Genomic DNA, 22,297 nt, shown 5'->3' on the forward strand with positions numbered 1-22,297 from the left:
TATGACTGTTTAAGTGTCTGTAATCTAAGATTATTCTGTATGAATGGTCAGATTTTGCAACGGGGGATAACAGGTTATTCATTGCAGAGACACAGGGCTCAATTCCACTCTGGTACTCGAGCTGAGTGAGGATCTCCCTCACAGGAGCTTTAGCTTGGTGTTTAACAGGATACTGGTGCTGAGGCTCGGGTGTAGACCTGATCAGTATTACATGGTAAGGAGAATCCCTACCCCAACCTACATGATTGTGGTACAGTGCATTTGCCTGCGCTAAAGCCCAGTTGACAATGTAGGCTTCTTTTACCCCTTCTGGAACAAAATCAGAGAAAGAAGGCAAAATGACACCTTCCCCATGTGGAAGCTTACGGACGTGCTCAGGTGGCCAGTCTATTTCAGCCAATAGGATATCACAACTAAGTTCATCCCAGAATATCACGCCAATGGTGCGCTCTATAACTCCTTCGATTTGGATATTTAAATCATAGACCCTGTCAGGTGGGAGAACACATCCGTCAGCAGTCTTGACTGAATAGAGTCACTAGTTGCTGTCTCATCCAGATGATCTTTCAGTATCTGGCGACATATCGTGACTTCTGCTGCGCTGTCCAGCAGTGTCACTGCCCACGTCTTGTTCTTCTGCAATGTTCTCAAATTAACTGGCATTTTTAATTGAAAGGGCTGCCACCTTTTTCTTTTTAAACTGTGTTTTCTGTTGTGGGGACTTGTCTTCTTTTTTGTCTGAAGACCGTGGTGAGTTTTTCTTCTGTTTCACTTAGTCAGGACATTGATCTGACCGGTCCACTCTCCCACTGCGTCTTTCCGGTGTGTCCTGAAAGGAACGAGAGGGACGTGAATCAGTATATCTGTCAGGAGCTTTCATATTTTCTCTGTTCCTGAGATTATATCTTCTTTCAGTGTTCGCCAGGTGTGGCGAGTCTGATCTCTGACTTCGTCTGTCTTTAATTTGCTTTTGTTTATCCCAGTGCTTTTTAGAACCCTCCTGTGCTTGTTTAGTGCCTTTCTTAGGGGTAGTACTCTGTATTTCAGGCTTTTTTGGCTTGGCTCCAACACTATCCCGTCCAATACTGGAATAGGTATCGGAAATAATTTTCAGTAGTGTGGCGTATAGCCAACGCTACCGCTTTCCCTTTAATATTACTGAGTATTATTGAGGAGACTGCGTCAAAGTTACGTATAAATTTCATCCCCAAATCTAGGGCTGGAGCAGCCCTGTGTTTCTTCTGAATTTGTTTCAAAACTTCTGGTAAATTGGCAAGTCTTGGGGTACCATGTGTGGTAGTATAAATCGCAGCAAAGACTGTACCCCAGGTGGCACAGTCATTCACTGAGGGAACCATCCCAAAGAGCAAGCACATTGTGAGAATTCTATGTTTTTCCTGTGGTCCCTGTATGAGGAGAAACAGCTTCCAGCTGATTAGTTTTCTGGGCTATCCAGAATGGAATTTTTTCTCTCGTTCTGTGGGCACTTTGCCCATGATAGAATGTACTCTCTGTGGATTAATCCCAGTAGTAGCCAATGGATATCCAGCGGGTGCTGATAATGCTGGAGGCGCTGGTGTTGTGTTCAGAATTCGCATTACAAACTAAATAAGTCGTCTATATACTGTTACTCGCTCTTTGTAAAGATTGAACAAATCAGCTGTCTGCATGTTTTGTACACCTGGATGTGGTGTATATGTGGCAAACATTGGCCACGTAGGTCCGTCATTACCTAAAGGACCTAATTGCACAGGTTGTATTATGTGTGGTAGGGCGCCATTGAACCAGTTCTGATGTTCTTGATAAGTAATCGGTATTTAAAAATTCTGGAATGCTTGGTACCGCTGTGGTAAGTTTGCAATTCTGTATGTGTGGAATGTAAATGTAGTGTTACCTTCCTCAGGAAAGTTAACCCAGGAATAGAATGTTTCTAGACAGATAGAAAGCGTTGTTAGCTTCTACAATGAATGTGAAATGCCAACCATCATCTGACATGCCATGCCCTATTAGGTGGAGTGTTAATGCATGTCTGACATTCTCAGGAATGTCTATGGCATTAGCCATATTATGAAATTGGTAAAGAGATGGAACACCGATTGGGGAGAGAGTTCTTTTAAGAGTTTGCGCATGAACAACCTGCAGCCTAATTAGCGGCTCCCTGTTCAGCTAAGGAGGTTTATCCCAAAGACCACGGATGTCTCTGTATATTGGTACTTAGGGTACCTGATGTGTGTTAGACAGTGATACTCAGGGCATTCGCAAATTAGTGCCAAAACACCATTGTTATTGGCGCCATGTCATAGTTGGACTCTTGCTCTAGGCAAGACTGCTGGTTTAGGGATGACAGCACTTTTGTTTGTAGGCGACTAGGCCAATCCTACAAAAAGTCGCAACTGTCAGCCCAACCCTCCTGGCTCACAAGCAGGACCTTACCAAAAACCCAAACAGTAAAAGGTAATTTGTGGCAGCCTTTACACATGGACTCGAGTACGACATCTCAGGGGAGTCGTAGTTAAACAGAGATTACCCTTTATTCACATGAGCAACAAGTGTCAGTCATACACAGGCAATGAAGGAGATGAAGTATGGTTTTTGAAAGGTTTTATTAACAAGACTGCAATCAACTGTAAAATGCGTGGGCTGGAATGATTAGGATAATGAACAATGCAAGAAACAGAATTGTAAGTTATGAATATAAAGATCCCCACCATCAACAACATGAGATCTGAAATAGGCCCTAATGCCCTAGCATGATAAACCTAATCCCTAACCTAAAGAGAGCTAGGTGTGTTAAACCTAATCTGCCAGTACCATGTCCATGAGAAGAGTCCCCCAAACCTTGTTACCATGGAATGAGGTCTCTAGATCAGAATCTGTGTGCACACAAAGGCTGGGTCTGCATCAAGGCTACGTGTAGCATAGATAGCGTTGATGGCATCTGATAGGAATCCCTCTGATAACCTTGTTTGTGTGAGATGTATTTATACAGATCTGATACGACCCCTGACGCAGGTATGTTCCTAAACAATAGATAAGAAGGCATGCTTGGGGCGGCAATTATATAAATAAATCTCTGAAGAGTACATCATGTTACTGTCACACGTAAGTGGGAAAAGTACATGATGTGAATACCTACGTATCATTTGTCTTTGACGCTGATAGTGATGCCTTCTCAGATTGGCACTAATAATATGAAATCAAAACATCTTCCTAACTATAAACACAGCAGCCATCTTTGAAGAAATAATTAAATAAACGTGCTAAAACAGGGCAGGCTAAGTAGGTTACAAGTCACTAGGTGACAGGAGCACAGGCCTGCAAGCCAGAAGGCTAAGCTATTTCCTGATTCCCAATAAAACCAAACAGGACCCACTACAATCTGTTGGCCACCTTTGAAATTGCAGATGACAAAACCTTCTTTGTTGGTGGAAATGGCCCATTTGCAGGGTTATCCCCTAAATGTTTACCTCTGACCTTCTGTCTTTGACCGTCTCCTGCATTTTTTTTTGCTGGCTTTAGGACTCTAGGCACTTTACCACTGCTGACCGGTGCTAAAGTCAAGTGCCCTTTGTCTAAATTGTATTGGAGATTGGTTTATTCATGATTGTCATATTTGATTTACTAGTCAGTCCCTAGTATAGTGCACCATGTATGCCCAGGGCTTGTAAATCAAATTCTACTAGTGGGCCTGCAGCACTGATTGTGCCACCCACGTGAGTAGCCCTGTAAACATATCTCAGAGCAGCCACGGCAGTGCCTGTGTGATCAGTTTTAAACTGCCATTTTGACCTGGCAAGTGTACCCACTTGCCAGGCCCAAACCTTCGCTTTTACTACATGTAAATCACACCTAAGGTAGGCCCAAGGCAGGCAGCCCATGGGTAGAGTGCAGTGTACTTAAAGGGTAGGACATGTACTGATTTGGTTTGCATGTCCTGATATATCTTTTAAGTGTACCTTCCCATTGGGAGCAGATACAGATAAGGAGTATAGGGTCTTTGAACTCACAGTTTATTAATACGTCTTTTGGTGAAGTTGGTTTTTAAATTGTAAGTTTGAAAATGCCACTTTTAGACATTCTGTGCTTCTGCCTCTCTGCTGAATACACGTCTGGGTCAGGATGACAGTTGGGCTATTTCTGCATTCACTCTAGACCCTCATACAAAGGGAGCTGAGGTGTAACCTGCATATCCTGATGGCCCATCACTAGGCTGAGTGATGGGAGGAGCTGACACTTGCACCTGAATAGGGATGTGCCTGTCTTCACACATAGCAGTCCTCAACCTCCTGGTGTTTGTCTGGTGCCAGGGTAGGGAAAGGCAGGGTCTTGTGCACTACAAACACTTCTCTTTGATGTTTTTCTACTTAAAAGACAGAAATGGGTATAAGTACTAGACCTCTGACACCACAAAGTTAGAACACTTCTGGACTGAGGACATTCTGCCTGAAAGAAGAGCTAGATGCCATAGGAGGGACTGCCACTCTGCCTGTTGCTTTCTTGTGCTGGTCTGCTGATTGCTGCTTCTGTCCTGGGAGTGAAAGGACAGGGCTTTGCTTTCTACATCCTGCTTTCCAGCGTTCTCCAAGGGCTTGAACTGAGCTTGCCTCCTGTTAAGAAGTCTCAGGAACTTCAAAGTCTTCATCTGCCAGTGCCGGGGCTCCTGCTTAGAGTCCTGAGTTGCCAAGTAGTGCCAACTCGGGTCCCTTGGAGTTGTAAGCTGGTGACCTGAAGGAGATAATCCATGCAGCGCCTGTCTAGCGACTGCAGAATCTACACAACGCCTTTTTCACTGCAGATCCATCAACACAGTGCATCTGGATTTTCCACGCATCGTCCCCGGGGCGTCAATTTCTCATCGACCCCAATCTACAGTAAGGAACCGAGACTGCATGTTTGGAAATCAATGCATCACATCCTCTGCCAGGAAAAAATTAACGCATCACCTCCCCTGCCAGTAAAGAACCAAAGCATTGCCTCGCTTACGTGGAAAGAATCGACACCTCACCTGACATGCTCAGTAATGAACAGACGCATCACTTTGCTTTTTGGCACCTTCCCTGCGGCCCACATCATCTTCGTTTTTGACGCATCCTAGGTACTTGGTGCTCCAAAGATACAATCATTGATTCCTATGGCTTAAGATTCATTTCAACCATTAAAAAATGATTTTGTTACTTGTGTATGTTGGATTTTTGTAGTTTGCTCTTGTTTTACTCAGCTGAATATTGGCTATTTTTGTAAACTGCTGTGAAGTACTTTTGTGGTGTTTTCACCGTGTTACTGTGTGTGTGTGTACAAATACTTTACACATTGCCTCTGAGATACGCATGACTGTTCATGCCAAGCTATTAAGGCGTTGAGCAGGGGTTATCTTAGCTGTGTGGCTCCCTTACCCTGACTATAGTGAGAGTCCCTACTTGGACAGGGTGCAAACCACTGCCGACTAAAGACCCCATTGCAAAGCTAGTGATCTATCTTCTCCAATCAGCTCTGTCATATACAGGTTACCACTATGAACTCTCCACCTTCCCATGCTATTTATTTTTCTGTTAAAACATCATTTACCTCCTATGCTCTCACCACCTCCACTTCAGTTTCACTCAGATGGTACACAAATATACTTGCTTTTCTCAGGGGACTTGAAGATTGCTTTAACTGTATCAAATGCCTCGAAGGCAATTGAGTTCTGGATTGAACACATTAGCCTCAGATTTCCATAGCCCACATCAACTGCTCAAATAAAGGTGTTCAACATGCACCCCTACCTTCTTCAGTCAAACTTCCCCCTTTTGAGCCTAGGTAAGAAACCTGAGCATCATGTGAGGTGCTAACCTCAATTAAAATTACCAAGTAGGAGCAGAAATAAAGTCAAGGTTTTAGCAACTACATGACCATAAAAGAACCTTCACATTTAATACCCCCTTAAAACTGTGACATGGTAGTTGGTGCCCTGGTAATTTCACTTCTCATCTACAGAAAGCCCTAACAAGAGGGTTACCATTACACCAGATAAAGGCTACGAAAAGCCAAACCTTAACAGGGTGCCTCATTTGGAGAACACACCACCCTGAAGCTGGCCAACTAAAAAGCATTCATCAGTTACACATACAGGCATGAACAACAGCCATAACTCATGTACAAATCCAAAAAATGATCTGTACCCAAATAAATTCAGGACAGAATGAAATGAAACTTCCACTTGTGTGGACTGCATTCTGTAGGACACAACCTAATCACGCACAAAACATGAAGAAATAGCGAGGTGGCAGACGCTTTGCAGTAATGTTGAGTATGTTGTTCCTTGCTGCTGGAACAGCATACTCCCGCATATCCACAAAGCATCACTCGCATGCTCTTCATTGGTAAACTAAAATCCCCTTCTCCCAACACCAAACCGGAGTCAAAACAGATGATTAACCAAATAATGTTCTACCAGACAACAGTCTGGAAAAATGAAAAGTAAAATGTGCCAACCGGTGAAATGTGAGAACATCCGTGATACCCCTTTTGCCATCAAGGAAGCACCACGTAACACCTTCTCTTACGCATTAGCTTTGTGCCTGATTCCTTCACTATCTAGGACAAATGTAGCAACGGACAAGTGATTCAAGCCTTCTTATGATATGCCTCTAAATGTCAGTGTCATTTTTCTGTCCCATAGCTGAGGCAAGGGGCAGTCACTGTTTGTAGAAATGTAAACATGAATTAAATCTAAGCAATTTTAAAAAGATGGGGTCTAGTCTTGTGATTTGTCTTTAAGAGTGGAAATATGTGTGGCTATCACGGTTCAGTGAGACGTCATTTGAGGGACAGCCTGATAGGTTTGCTTAATATAGAACAACACAATATTAAGTTGAACATGTTCCACGCCTCCTCTCTTGATTTTTGGCCTTTGCTAAGTGATCATTTTAAATTTAAACAACTTGCTTAATTTTTCTAAGAATTACATTTCCGAGTGCATGTTCAGTTTTACCACATTTATCTTTCCTGGTTTATGGCTATGTCTTTGTACAACCAGGTAAACAGATGAATAGGATCCACAAATCTGAGGTGGAGTCTAGATTTCAGATACTGTTACAACATAGTAGGTTTGTCATCACATAACATGTAATTAATGATTTTGCATTTTCATTGTTTTACAGGACTCTTAGATCTGGCAATATTTTATAGGGAACATAGGTTGAAGAAGCTTTGCCAACAAACCATCAAACAGGGTATCAGTGAGAAAAATGCAATTGCTCTCTTGTCTGCCGCAGTCAAGTATGAAGCACAGGTATGGGTACATTTTTCCCATTTCTCTTGTAAAGAGTTGTTATTTTATCATTTCTATAGTGAATTCGGAGCACTAGTGTTGCGCACAATACGTATTATTGACAATCTTCTCTGACAATTTAGGCTGAGTGAAACAAAATCATAAGTCTTTGAATTACAATCAAGTGACCAGGGGTTCTCCTGAAAATATCAGTGAAGACATTCTTGGCTAATATAGGCAAGGCACAAATTTATACTATAGCATTGGTCACATCATAGTTGCCACAATGAATACAGGGAGATGCCTAGCTTAAGTGATGAAAACTAAGGAAATGTCCTTCAAGAGTTATGAAAATGGATTTGCCTGAGCGAAGGTTTTGCACTTTCTTGTCTTGAGTGCCAATACTTAGGAGTCCGTAATATCAGACAGGCACATCTCATGGGCAGCTCTGGTGTGAACTAGCAAACATAGCTGAAGCAGATTACAGTTACAATAAAACAGCCAAACAAGTAAATTTTTTACGTCACAGTATTTATATAAATAACCAAAAGTATACTTAAACAGGAGCATACACCTGCTCAAGTTGGAATTTGCCAAAATGTCCATTGCTATACTAAAGCGGTTGGGTATGTGCATGTTCTAATGGATATATCTTCTAGCACAGTAGTTCTTAACTTTTTGACTTCTGTGGACCCCTAACTACTCATTACTGAAACCTAGGGACCCCTATTCAATCATTATTGGTTTCTGGGGACCCCCACTTGAGTCCTTAGTGGAACTCGGGGACCCCGACCTAAACATTTCCAATGATTTGTAACCACAAAACAATACACAAAAAATACAGAAACAAGTATTCATCAAACAAGTACACAAATTATGGAATATTTTATTTAATTCACAAGCATATTTGAAAAAAATATTTTAATGGGAAGATTGAAGCTTTTATAAATTTAAATGAGTCCACTCATTGTCCATACAATATTCTGTTTGATGCATTTGCGCTTCTCCCATATATCTGTCTGAGGATACTGACTTAATTTTAGCCTTCAGTTTCAAATTCCTTAAAATTTACAGAACGTCTTTAAATATCCAGTTTTGCATCTTTATTTATAGACACTTTAATAATCTGTAAATATTATTTAATATTCTAAAGAGTCATAGACCTCCTGAGTAGGCTTCGTGGACTCCCGGACCAGAGGTTAATAACCACTGTTGTAACAGATTCCTTACCTTATGAATATGCTTACAGGCATCAGACTTATTCTGAAACCTTTTCCCCAGCAATGGCTCTCCAGTGCCACCAGGTAGCTCCATGCAGCTTCAGCCGGGACATGATAACATTGCAGTATATTAGGTATCAAACATCACACTGGCATCATTTTCTACATCTCATCCACGTGGCTCTCTCGGTTTTCCACCTACAAAATTCCTCATTATTTTGACAGCCACTAGTTCAAATGTCTCTTCTAAAAGTCACAGGAATTAAACCCTGTCAAAAATACCAAAAGATGTCCTTCTCTGACCCATTTGACATCTGCATGTGGTGCTTAGACCTGGAACATGATGCAATGCCACAGCCTGTGCTTCAGTAAACTTGCAGGCCAAGCTGTTTTTGGCCTATGTCTGCAGGGATATGCCAAACTAACGCCCCTACTATTAAGTAAGTCCCCTAGCAGGGACCGGTCTCCCAAGAGACTTTCCTGCAAAAAAATGTAAATAGCACCAAAAGAAGGAGAACTTATTTTCTTCCTCAAGGAAACTGACCCACTCCATTTCCTTCAATGTCTCAGTGCTATTCCCTGACATTAGACTTTTCCTTGTCGTCAAACAAGATCCCGAGGTTGAAAATGATGAGACCAGAATTCCCACTTCTATTGGCCAACTCTTTGTAACTCAGGGTCTTCCAGCAGGCAATGCTGAATGTTTTGATAATGGATCCTGGTGTGCAGTAATAGGTACTTTGCAAGGGCTACGCAGCATGTCTTTCTTGATTAACCTTTAAGACAAAATAGGGCATCCGAAAAACCCAAAAGAGAATTGGGTATTGATACATCATGAGAATAGTGTTTCCTTTGGGAATGCTTTTTTGTTAATAGTGATCGTTTGAGGGCCTCTGTGCTGTAAACCAATAAATGGTGAGACCAGCCTAGGATTTTCCTAAATACCAATTCAGACATAATATATGGAAAAGATTTTACAAAACGTGAATGGTGGCAATACGTCAAAGTGCATGACATGCAGTGAAAATTGAGTCCTTACTGAATACCTAAACAGTTAAAAATAGCATTGCGATAAAATGTTTTTATGTCTATCCAGGAAAACTGACTGCTCTATATATGTTCCACAGTGAAAGATTCCTTGACATGTTCACAAAGCAGGCATACTGGGTAATAAAGGTGCTAATGTTTCGACTCTAGTGTCACTAATTTAACGAGGTCATCATCAGGGCATTAGTTACACTAAATAACCGCATTCATAATGCTGCCATATGGTTAAAACAGGGCACTCGCACCATTTATTGGTTTAGAGTGTAGAGGATCTCTAACCATCCCTATTAACGAAATGTATTCCCAAACGGAACACTGTACTTTCTCTTGATATATTTCATAGTTAAGCACACTACTTATTCCCACCTGCCAGGGAGATACTGCTTTGGGATTCATTCTCAATGTCAGTAATCTGTGGGAAAATAAAAGCATCAGATAAAAGTTACTTCCTTTGTTAATTACATTTATGGTGGATACCTTATCTTTCCACAGATTACTCACCTGTCTGGTGAGTTAATGCCTTGAGTAGTAAGATTTCAAGGCATATGCTATGTAGTGTAATTGTCACTGTCATTGGTGCTCTCCTGGCTCCTCTCCCCAAGCCTCACTGGGGTGTGGAAAGTGGCAAGTCGTGATGCCAGCATGCTGGTTGGCGCCTTATGTACTTCGATCTCATCATGTCCAGTAGGCAGAGTTGTGGCTAAAGCTGCCTTGCACCACTGGGAGACCATTGCTGTGGGCGTTTTGAGACCCATCTGATGCCTGGGAGGATATCCTTAAGGTGAGGAATCTATAGAAAGATTGTGTCTACCAGAAGGATACAAATACTACCATTTAAATAACCAGGAAGCGTCCTTTAGCCTTTGTTCAATGCCTTTTGAACTGTCCTCCCCACAGACAGAGACTTGCTATTCATAATTAGCCTTGCTTTCAGTTCAAGGGGGCACCCTTACTGCAGAGAGGTTCCCAGCACAATTGCACTTCCCTCAGTATTCAAATCCCTCTTGTCACTCAAAACCCAACACATTGCTTAACTGTTTGTAGTGCACAATCTGCATTCGTGTGTAAATTGATTTCACTGACCCCAACCTTTATTGGTAGTCATGTGCACATATATACTTGCTCTGATATGGATTTGGAAATCCTGTTGGGCCCTGATAACAGAATGTCTCCAATGGAAAGAAATCATGGATAATGAGCCAGCCTAGATACAATGTGTGGTACAAGAAATTTGTGTATGTTTCCTCAAGGGTAGAGGCCCATGGGTGGAGAGATATCTCTCTTTCTCAAAAATGTATCTTTGTATGTGCATGAAATATATGTGGTTTATACTAAAGATATTCTGCCAAATCCTGTGGATTGGGAGCAACTGTGAGTTGTTAATCTTCAATGTGGTCAAATGTTTGGATTAAAAAAGTTGATATTTACATATAGAAAACCCCAGTTTATGATTTTTCAAATCAAAGAATTGGGTAGATAACCAAACATCAGTTTTCTTTTTCTTTTTAAAGTATATTTAGAGAGAATAATCACTGCTGTTTCAGGTTAAGTTCTAAAACATTGTGCATGGCCAATATGATGATGATGAAAAATATAAACATGGCACGGTAATGGTGTAGTATGAGGAATATCTAAGAGAGGCAAATATGAAGTGGTGCATTTTTATAATCTGTCATAACTTAATATTAAATGGCAGGGTAATCTGAATATTGCTACCAACATGCAAACCACTAGAAGCAAGAATTGAGGCGGTGTTGTATTGAAAGGCGGCATCTGAGCCTGAACACGCACTAGGGCTAGCTGACCATGATCTTTTGTTTCAGTCCGTCATCCTTTGTATTGAGCCAGGCAGTCCCTTGCTGCGCTTAGGCTTGATCTCAGGAAAGGCTATTTTTCATAATATTCCTGTGGTAAAGTGAAGTTCAAAGCTGTTTTTGCAAGGCGCTTTTCACCTGAGTTTTTCAGCAATTAGATGCACAACCTAAGATAGAAATAATAGAAAGAACAGGAGTAGATGTTAATTCAAAAATTGAAACTGAATAATTCCCAAGATGTTAATTCAAAAATTGAAACTGAATAATTGCTAAGATTTGCCATTTTTCAATTTCATTTAGTACTTTTTTTTTTTATTTGTCAGTGGTCAAGTTGTAAATGTATTATGTTGATGATGAATATGTGATCTCTATACACTTAGGAGCGTGTGTCTGCATTTGTATGCTCCCTGTGCATTTGGCCACACTGATCCGGCATTCAATTAAACCTTAAGTATCTTCTAGGTTGTTTACCTGAGGAAACTTAGGGGCATTTTCATACTTTCTTTGCGCTGAATTAGTGTAATTTATTTTACACTAATTCAGTGCAAACTTAACTCCATATTTATATTTTGATGCTAGACCCGTCTAGCGTAAAACTATTGGAGTTAAAGTCATTTTTTGGATGCGTGAAACCACCTTACATCAATGAGATGCAAGGTAGGTGTTCCCATCCAAAAAATGACTCAAAGCCCCTAGCGCCTTATTTATCCTCCCATGCAAAAATGTGTCATGGGAGGGAGGCGGGCCTAAATAATGGTGCTAAGCCTGCTTAGCATCATTATTTAACGCCTGGGCCAGGGCAGGCGTTAGGGGTCCTGTGGACCCATTTCCATGGTCAAACACCATGGAAAGAGCCCACAAGTGCCTACCCCAAACCCCAGGAACTCCCCCACCCACACCAGAGGGACACCAGAGGATTGGGGGGACCCCATCCCAGGTAAGTACGGAAAGTAGAGTTAAGTGTTACTAAAAAAAATTTAAAGTGCCATTGGGAGCCCTGAAGTAGCCCCCCCTGAATGGTACTGGATGCGGTGTCCATGGCCAGGGGACCCTTGTCCCCTCTGCTGGCTATTGGGGTGGTGGGCATGACTCCTGTCTTTTATAAGACAGGAGTCATGTGGTATGGATGGTTTTGCGTCAGGAAATGACGCTAGGCTGATTAAAGGCATTTTTTTTGCCTTTAACCAGCCTAGCCTCATTTTGTGGTGCAAAACCCCTTTTTTTCCCCTCATACCGCCACCCCCACCAGGCCAACGTCATTTCCCCAGACGTTAGCCCACCCTTTGCACCTGGTTGCGGGATTCCATAAATTTGACGCCCGGCTGGCGCTTTGGAATGATGCAAGCAGCGCTATACTTTTTTATGCTAGACTGTTTGCGCAGTTTTTCTTCAAAAAGTATAAATAGGGGCCTAAGTTTATGGAGGCTTGCCTGAATAACCTGTTCTAATTACCTAGCCTTGCTTATGCACATTGCCCCATGTATTATGCCTTATAGATTGTAATTAAATCAACATTTGCATGGTTCTTCCATTTAACTCATGGAAAATGACAGTATATGTTAGTTGCTGCAACTAGACCCCACCACTCCCTACATATGCTCTACTGATTTGGTCATACACACTCAGAATTAATTTGAACTTTGGTTTCCTGGTTTGACCCGAGGGAGATCAAAGACAATCTGGAGTTAAGCTACTGATTTAAAAATGTAGGGGCACAGTTATTAAAGAGTTGCACAGCCCTTAAGCCATGCAACACTTAAGTTAGATTTATTCAACATGGTGTGCGTGGCCTGATAAATCTAGAGTACCAGAACACAGCGCAAATCACTGTGTTGAGTAACTGTGCCTTGGAAAAGCATTCCATGGGTGGAGCGTGCGTGTTCCCACAAATCCACCCATGGATTTTCACGCATGCCCAGATTTGCCATTACTGATAGACCTGGGAGTGTGTCAAAATGCTGCTCCTCCCAAGTTGAGGTATATCAAGGCAACATAGCTTTACTTTTTCTTGTTACTTTCTATGTGTGCTGCATGCTGTACAAAAACATCCTGTCTGCAACGCAGGCACCCTTGCACAATAGTGCAAGGGTGCCTGCATTGGTTCTAGGCAGCACATTGTGCACCAGCAAGGGAAAAAGACAGTAATGTGTGGTATTATGTTAAATACAGCGCATTCCTGCATTTTCCCTATCACACAGCGCAGCAAGGTGACTTGCTGTGTGATTTTTTTTTTTTATTATAAATATGCCCTTTGGGTTGTTTAGCACAAACGTAGCTGGGTAGCACCATAGCTTTCTACACTAACCCCTTTACTGCGTGGGACAAGATGTTCACGTCCGCTGCAGTACAGCAGAGGATGTAGATGTCTTGCACTCTGCCTAGGGGCAGAAAATCCTTCTGAAGGTTACACCAGAAGCATTTGCCTTTTTTAGAAAAAATTCATGACACGTGGAAAGAGCTTTCCTCGCAGCCGAGGTTTTTTTCTTTTTCTTTTGTATGACACACGTTTTAAACTGAAAGCAGTCTGCAGCATTAGGTGCCTAGTGGGTGGCTAGGGGCATAGCTGAGTTCCCTGAGAACTGATCAAATCATGACAGTGCCACCAGAAAGGGGATCCCCAACCAGGGATCCACCCACTAGATGTCAGAGATTTTGTTTGGGGAAGAGCAGGAACAAGAGCTTGCCCCTTCCCCAAATGACAAAATCGTTTTTGTTTTTTGTCCATCTGGGGGGTGTATTAAAATGTTACCCCCAGTCTGTCCTAGCCCAACACCACCACCCCCACTCACCTTAGGGCTGGAACATGTACCACGTATATTAATATCAACTGTGATCACACACCATAACGGGCCCAGCAGTACCTTGATGTTGCCCTATACACTGTAGGTAAGAAAATCATGTCTCAACTCTATTGAAAGGTACAACTTGCAATTCTGTTTTACATGCCCATAGTGCTCGTGCTCATCCCACCACACAGATAAATGCAGTACCATTAGGTGAAATTATTAGAATACGTCACAATTGTACTGATGAGCAGATCGTCTCACAGCAATTTAACTTATTAGAACAACGTTTTTGACAGAAGTGTTACTCTGAACGATTACTGTCCTAAGCCAAGGGCAAAATTACCCAAACTCCACAACTTTCCCTGCTATCACACAAAACTCACAGGAAGAAAATTGATAGATATAGGTCTCTGATTACCAGATTTAGCACACAGATTTTGCTCTGTGGCAGATTGGATGGATTTTCCCATAATCTGTCCTACAGCAGGGACAGGTAGAAAGCCCACTGTGACACCAGATTTTTTAAAAACATTTTTTTAAAGAAGGGTTTGGGGCTGCCCCACTTCTGGCCATACCTGCCCCTAAAGCCCTAACAGTCTTGTTGCTTTCCTGGGGGAAGATAGGTTGATTTGCCACCAGCCATCTTTGGGAAGAAGCCCCTGGATGAGAAGGATAAAAAAAGTTAAATGGGGTGGGGGCCAGCCAGTCCCTACATCATGCCATATCCACACACCTAAAGCACCGTCAGTGTTTCTGAGACATGAAAGGACTAACTCAGGGACCATACAAAGACCACAAAGATAGTACTTTATATAGTCACAGTTTTCATCAGTTTGTTTCACAGGCAATAGGTCCGGCTCCACAAATGGCTTACTGTTTTTATCAGGGGAAGTGTGAGTTCGTAGGCTATTACAGATTTTGTGGATCACGCAGATTCCAGAACTTTCGTCTGTAAAAAAGAAATGTGAGGAAAATGTGTGATTTTAGCAAATGTATAAGGTTTGTGGGGCATTCTATGTTGTAAAAAAGTAGTGGAATCCTTGCAAGTCACACTACCTTGGACTTACCTTGGTTCCTTTGTCTATGTTTGGTTCTCTGGGAGGCGGCAGATCCTGGGTCCAGATACCACAGCTACCCAGATTAGCAGAAAGGCAAAAACTTGATGTCATCACGTTGCATTTTGGGGGCTTTCCTGTCTTGAACAATAGGACTATCCACACAAGCATGGTGCTGTTTCCAGTGGGGGAACTGTGAGAACACAGAATAGTAGACCACTTGTTACTGTCAAATGAATTTTCTCTCCATTTTTTATTCCAAATATAAGCAAGTGTGCAAGGAAGAGCACTTGTGGAAAAGCCCTCTCAGTCGCATGTTAGAATGGCTAACATTTAAAGAATGCATAGGTTTGCTTCATGCCCATTTTTCATTCATTAGATTTTTCCATAAGAATTGATGCATGGTTGACAAACAATGACATATCATTATACTCTGCAGCTCAGTTGTTGGTCCTGAGTATCACATGTTTTTGGGCAACCAAAAAACACTATACATTCCTGCAACCAGAAGGGTCTGATGGACATAACGGTACAATACAGTTTCACCTATGTCTTTTTTTTCTACCAATTTTCATTATTATTTGATTTCAAGAATTAGTTTCTTTGGAAAAACCATGAGTAATCTACCAAGCAACCCCTTGCTGAATTCAGAATTTTGTCCACTTACCATAAGCGTATATCTTTATAGGCTCATCCATGGGTTGATTTAATTTTTGGAAAAAGAAATATGCTGCTCTGCACAGCACTTCTTTTCCTCGTTTTTCAAAAGAACTCAATCGTTTGATTGATTGTAACTATTTTCTTGTTTCCTCTGTGTGAATCCATTAACCCTGAGTACATTTAGAATCCCCAAGATGCAGGAAAACACAAATTTAGCTTGGATACTGAAAAGTTATAAAAGTTTAAGCACAATGTACCCTAAAAATCAAAAATAAGTCTGAGCACCGGGGTTGGGAAAAGCTGCAGCAGTTAAGAGCTTGAAGGGATGTACTGGGAGACAATACAAAATGGTGTACATCAATTGGGATATAAACCTTTGAACGGCACAATGACTTTTCATATCACATGTTTACAGCTGTCTTATGTTTCATACACAGTTTCAATTAACTAAGAAATGTGTCCAGAATTACACAGTTTACAATCAAGTGCTGGAGCTGGGATTAGAACCCAGGTATTAAAGTTGGGAATTTTGCTGCTAGACGCCATCTCCACCTTAATGAGTAGTGTAGTTTGTTTTTGGAAGTGTATCCATTCCTCAGTTTTTGCAGCTTATGCTGCTGTCACCATTTCCCTGTTCAATGCACCATATAGCTTTTCAGTGTGCACTTTCCCAGTGTCCCCTTACCACTTTTCAGGGAATATCCCAGGGTACGTGCCCTAAGTTGGCGCTCATAGATATGTGTCCCTTTGGCCTTATCTCCCTTCTAATTCTTGGCCATGCCTCAGTGTCTGTGTCCCATGCTCTGAAACCCTCTAACTTTGCCCCAGTGCCTTAGTGTACATCTAGGTCTGTCACAGTGGATCTGTGTCTCGATTTTCTACTGTCTTTATTCCACTCTTCCTGTTCTGTGACCTTGTTGGGGCCTCAGCGTCTATCTCCCACTATGTGTGGTGTAGGATTCATGTCCTAGTATCCCAACTGCAGTGCCTCTTGTCCATGTCCCAGTATACAGTGGCCAGCATCTGTGGCTCTGTCCCCAAGATTTTCTATTTTTTCCCTGTGTGCATCTCCCTGTAGTCCGGTTCGAAGGGTAATGTCTCATTGTCATTGTTTGTTTCCCAGGATATGTTTCACTGTGTATGATTCATGTGCCTTTGTCCCAGTGTGTTTGCTTGAATGTCTAAGTCTCCCCAAACCCAGTCTCTGGGGTCCTAAGGCCTGGGTCTCTGGTTATGAGCCTTAATACCCCTATGTGTCATCTCAGCATCCGTGACTACAACCCCATGATGCCCCTCTGTTAGTGTCCCAGGGTTTGTACCCTAGGGTTTGTCCATGTCCTTGTGTTGCTTCCCAAGATCCCTGTTCCAAGATGCGTGTCAGACTATCCTCGCCCCACAGCACCTGTATGCTAGATCCATGCCACACGTCCTAGTGTTCATGATACAATGCACTTGTCCCATTGTCTGTCATTGTTCTGTGTCTGTCAGTATGTGTCCCCTTGTCTTTATGTGCCTTTTTTGATCCCTCCCAATTTCTGTGCTCCAGTGTCCACTTCCCAGTGAAACTGTTCTGTCCTCAAGTGTCGCCCAGTGTTACTATTTTATGTTCTGTCACTATTTCCTTTTCGTATACCCATGTGTCATTGGCCATGTCACTCTGCCCATCTTACGAGACTGTCCGAGTCTGTGTTGTAATATCAGTCTCCTTGTTCTGTGTCCCAGTGCCTGTGCCTGCTTGTCAATGTCTCGGTTTCCACACCGTGGTGCCCATACGTCTATGTCCCAGTGTCACATTGTGTCTGGGTCACCATCTGTAGGAAAGTACCATCTTGCCTGGCATGTTACCCCCATTCTTACTGTATATATGTTTGTTTTTGCCTATGTGTCACTGTGATCCTGCTGGTCAGGACCCCTGTGCTCATAAAGTATGCCCAGTATGTATTCCCTGTGTGGTGCCTAACTGTATCACTGGAGGCTATGCTAACCAGGACCTCAGTGTTTATGCTCTTTCTGCTTTTAAAATTGTCACTGCAGGCTAGTGACTAATTTTACCAAGTCTCATTGGCACACTGGAACACCCTTATAATTCCCTTGTATAAGGTACCTAGGTACCCAGGGTATTGGGGTTCCAGGAGATCCCTATGGGCTGCACCATTTCTTTTGCCAACTATAGGAAGCTCAGACAATTCTTACACAGGACTGCCACTGCAGCCTGAGTGATATAACGTCCACGTTATTTCACAGCCATTTTACACTGCACTTAAGTAACTTATAAGTCACCTATATGTCTAACCCTCACTTAGTGAAGGTTAGGTGCAAAGTTACTTAGTGTGTGGGCACCCTGGCACTAGCCAAGGTGCCCCCACATTGTTCAGGGCAAATTCCCCGGACTTTGTGAGTGCGGGGGCACCATTACACGTGTGCACTACATATAGGTCAATACCTATGTAACGTCACCATGGTAACTCTGATTCCATGCATCCCTGGGTCTCCAGCATAGAGCCCGGGCACTGCCAAACTAACTTTCCGGGTTCTCCTCTGCAGCTACTGCTGCTGCCAACCCCTCAGACAGGTTTCTGCCCCCCTGGGGCCTGGGCAGCCTGGTCCCAGGAAGGCAGAACAAAGGATTTCCTCTGAGAGAGGGTTGTACACCCTCTCACTTTGGAAATAGGTGTGAAGGGCCTGGGAGGAGTACCCTCTCTTGGCCTCTGGAAATGCTTTGAAGGGCACAGATGGTGCCCTCCTTGCATAAGCCAGTCTACACTGGTTCTGGGATGCCCCCAGCCCTGCTCTGGCGTGAAACTGGACAAAGGAAAGGGGAGTGACCACTCCCCTGACCAGCACCTCCCAGGGGAGGTGCCCAGATCTCCTCCAGTGTGTCCCAGACCTCTGCCATCTTGGATGCAGAGGTGTGAGGGCACAATGGACAGCTCTGAGTGGCCAGTGCCAGCAGGTGACGTCAGAGACCCCTCCTGATAGGTGCTTACCTTTCTCTGTAGCCAATCCTCCTCTGTGGGCTCTTTAGGGTCTCTCCTGTGGGTATCTCACCAGATAACAAATGCAAGAGCTCACCAGAGTTCCTCTGCACTTCCCTCTTCGACTTCTGCCAAGGCTCGACCGCTGACTGCTCCAGGACGCCTGCATAACCGCAACAAAGTAGCAAGAAGACTACCAGCAACATTGTAGCACCTCATCCTGCCAGCTTCCTCAACTGTTTCCTGGTGGTGCATGCTCAGAGGGCTGTCTGCCTTCACCCTGCACTGGAAGCCAAGAAGAAATCTCCCATGGGTCGATGGAATCTTCCCTCTGCTAAAGCAGGCACCAAACATCTGTATCACAGGTCCTCTGGGTCCCCTCTCATCCTGACGAGCGTGGTCCCTGGAACACAGGAGCTGGGTCCAAGTGTCTTTGACAGTCCAGTGGCCCTTCTGTCCAAATTTGGTGGAGGTAAGTTCTTGCCTCCCCACACCAGAGAGTAATCCTGTGTACTGCGTGAACTGCAGCTGCCTGGGCTTCTGTGCACTCTTGCAAGACTTCCTTCGTGCACAGCCTAGCCCAGGTCCCCAGCACTCCGTCCTGCATTGCCCAACTCACTGAGTTGGACTCCAACGTCGTGGGACCCTCTTTTGTGGCTCTGAGTCAACCGTTGTCCTCAGATCTTCTAAGTGCCTGTACAGGTGCTTCTGCGGGTGCTGCCTGCTTCTGCGTGGGCTCTCTGTGTTGCTGAGCGCCCCTTCTGTCTCCTCCTTCAAGGGGCGACCTCCTGGCCCTTCCTGGGCCCTGGCAGCACCCAAAATCCTCAACTGCGACTCTTGCAGCCAGCAAGGCTGTTTGCAGTCTTTCAGCCTGGACACAACTCTGCATCCTCCAGCACGCCGTGGGACATCTTCTGACCAAAGGAGAAGTTCCTGGCACCTTCCGTTGTTGCAGAATCTTCGGCTTCTTCTACCCGGAGGCAGCCCTTTTGCACCTTCATCCGGGGTTTAGTGGGCTCCTGCCCCCCCCTGGACACTTGCGTGACTCTTGGACTTGGTCCCCTTCCTTTACAGGTCCTCAGGTCCAGGAATCCGTCTTCAGTGTTTTGCAGTCAGTTGTTGTCGTTGCAGAATCCCCTGTCTCGACTTTACTGTCTTTCTGGGGTAGTAGGGTAACTTTACTCCTACTTTTCAGGGTCTTGGGGTGGGGTATCTTGGACACCTTTAGTGTTTTCTGACACTCCCAGCGACCCTCTACACACTACACTAGGCCTGGGGTCCATTTATGGTTCTCATTCCACTTTTGGAATACATGGTTTGTGTTGCCCCTAGGCCTATTTCTCCCTATTGCATTCTATTGTGTTCTACCTTGTTTGCACTATGTTTCTAACGGTTACTTGCCTGATTTTGGTTTGTGTGTATATATATTTGGTGTATGCTACTTACCTCCTAAGGGAGTATATCCTGTGAGATACTTTTGGCATATTGTCACTAAAATAAAGTACCTTTATTTTTAGTAACTCTGAGTATGGTGTTTTCTTATGATATAGTGCTTTATAAGTGGTATAGTAGGAGCTTTGCATGTCTCCTAGTTCAGCCTAAACTGCTCTGCTATAGCTACCACTATCAGCCTAAGCTGCTAGAACACCTCTAATCTACTAATAAGGGATAATGGGACCTGGCACAAGGTGTAAGTACCACAACGTACCCACTATAAGCCAGGCCAGCCTCCTACATTGGTGGTGCAGCGGTGGGATAAGTACTTGTAACTGCTTTACCACTTTGTCATTGGAGCTTTTCATGAGAACAACATATTCCAAATACTTCAATATATACACATTGAACCAAACAGTTTAACTGTTCTGCTCTAAAACTTTCTACAAAGTGTCTGAAAAGTTCTGAAAACTTTTTAAAAGTTTGAAAAAGTTTTTTCACTGTACTTTCAAAAGTTCTAAAACTTTTTCTCTCTCTGTCCTAAACCTTTTCCATCGTGTCTGCAGTAGAGCTCACTCCCAAAATTGTTCAAGGAACATATGAGAGTTTAAACTTTAAAAGTTTGAGGGGTCTCTGCATAGAAAGAGGTTTAAGCATTGGCAAGAATCCTACCAAATAGTTTCTCTTTAACCTTCTCCTAGAAAGTGACCAGAACCAGTCTGGCCCATCTCAGGAACAGGAGGTAAGAGGGGACGGTGCCTAGTCAGACTCAGATAGTACCCTGAAGAGACTGGGGACAGTTCTTCCAAAGACCTGCCACCTAGCAGGCCACCTAGTGACACTGGTAGTGGGAGGGGGTCACACATTAGTAGGGCACCTTTCACTCCTAAAGGCCAGGTTACTAGGGTCCAGCCACTTAGGGACAGGTCTCTCTGCCAATTCCCATATTTTTTCTGTATCTCATAATTCCCAAGCCTCCCACCCTGAGGATAACTTAATGGAAAGGGAACTCAGAAAGCTGAGGTTGGAAGAGGCCAGGCTGAAGCTTAAACAGCAGCAGCTGGCCTTAGACAGGGAATCTCTGGATGTAGAGAGGAAAAGGCAGAGATTGGGGTTAGTTCCCCATGGTGGCAGCAGCAGTGTTTTTATAGTAATCCTGTTAGAGAGCAAGATTCCAGAAACCTGCATAAGATAGTCCCCCCTTACAAGGAGGGGAATGACATTAACAAGTGGTTTGCTGCATTTGAGAGGGCCTGTATGGTACAGTTGGTCCCTCAAAGGCAGTGGGCTGCTATCTTGTGGCTATCTTTCACTGGTAAGGGTAGGGACAGACTCCTTACTGTCAGAGAAAGTGATGCTAATAACTACAATGTTTTGAAGGATGCACTCTTGGATGGATTTGGCTTAACCACTGAACAATACAGTATTAAGATCAGAGACACCAGAAAAGAGTCCTCTCAAGACTGGACAGACTTTGTAGACTGTTCAGTGAAGGCCTTGGAGGGTTGGTTGCATGGCAGTAAGGTGACTGACTATGAAAGCCTGTATAATCTAATCCTGAGAGAGCATATTCTTAACAATTGTGTGTTTTATTTGTTACACCAGTACTTGGTAGACTCAGATCTGACCTCTCCCCAAGAATTGGGGAAGAAGGCAGACAAATGGGTCAGAACAAGAGTGAACAGAAAACTTCATACAGGGGGTGACAAGGATGGCAAGAAGAAGGATGGTAAGTCTACTGACAAGGGTGGGGACAAAGATAAAAAACGTTCTGAGTCTTCATCAGGCCCACAAAAATCCTCTGGGGTGGTGGGTCCAAATCCTCTTCTAACAATCAGAAAAAGCCTTGGTGTTATTTATGTAAAGTAAAAGGCCACTGGGCAAGTGATTCCACTTGTCCAAAGAAAAACACCAAACCTCCCACCACCACAACCCCAACTGCAACCTCTAGTGTCCCTAGTAATAGCAATGGTGGTGGGAAGTCTACTACAAATAGCCAATCCAAGGGTGTAGCTGGGTTCACTATTGGCAGTTAAGTTGGGGTTGGTCTTGTT

At 43.5% G+C, this 22,297-nt stretch overlaps 1 protein-coding gene across 2 annotated transcripts in view; it reads left to right on the plus strand.

The window, feature by feature from the left end:
* Positions 1–22,297, plus strand: part of RCBTB2 (RCC1 and BTB domain containing protein 2) — a 463,444-nt gene that overhangs the window by 416,232 nt on the left and 24,915 nt on the right. For both annotated transcript variants that reach the window (XM_069205377.1, XM_069205376.1), the window contains one exon: positions 7,143–7,273. In XM_069205377.1, coding sequence (XP_069061478.1) covers positions 7,143–7,273 — 131 coding nt within the window. The remainder of the gene's footprint in view (positions 1–7,142; positions 7,274–22,297) is intronic.

Source organism: Pleurodeles waltl, chromosome 8 (assembly GCF_031143425.1).
Source record: "Pleurodeles waltl isolate 20211129_DDA chromosome 8, aPleWal1.hap1.20221129, whole genome shotgun sequence".
In the NCBI taxonomy this organism is placed as follows: domain Eukaryota; kingdom Metazoa; phylum Chordata; class Amphibia; order Caudata; family Salamandridae; genus Pleurodeles; species Pleurodeles waltl.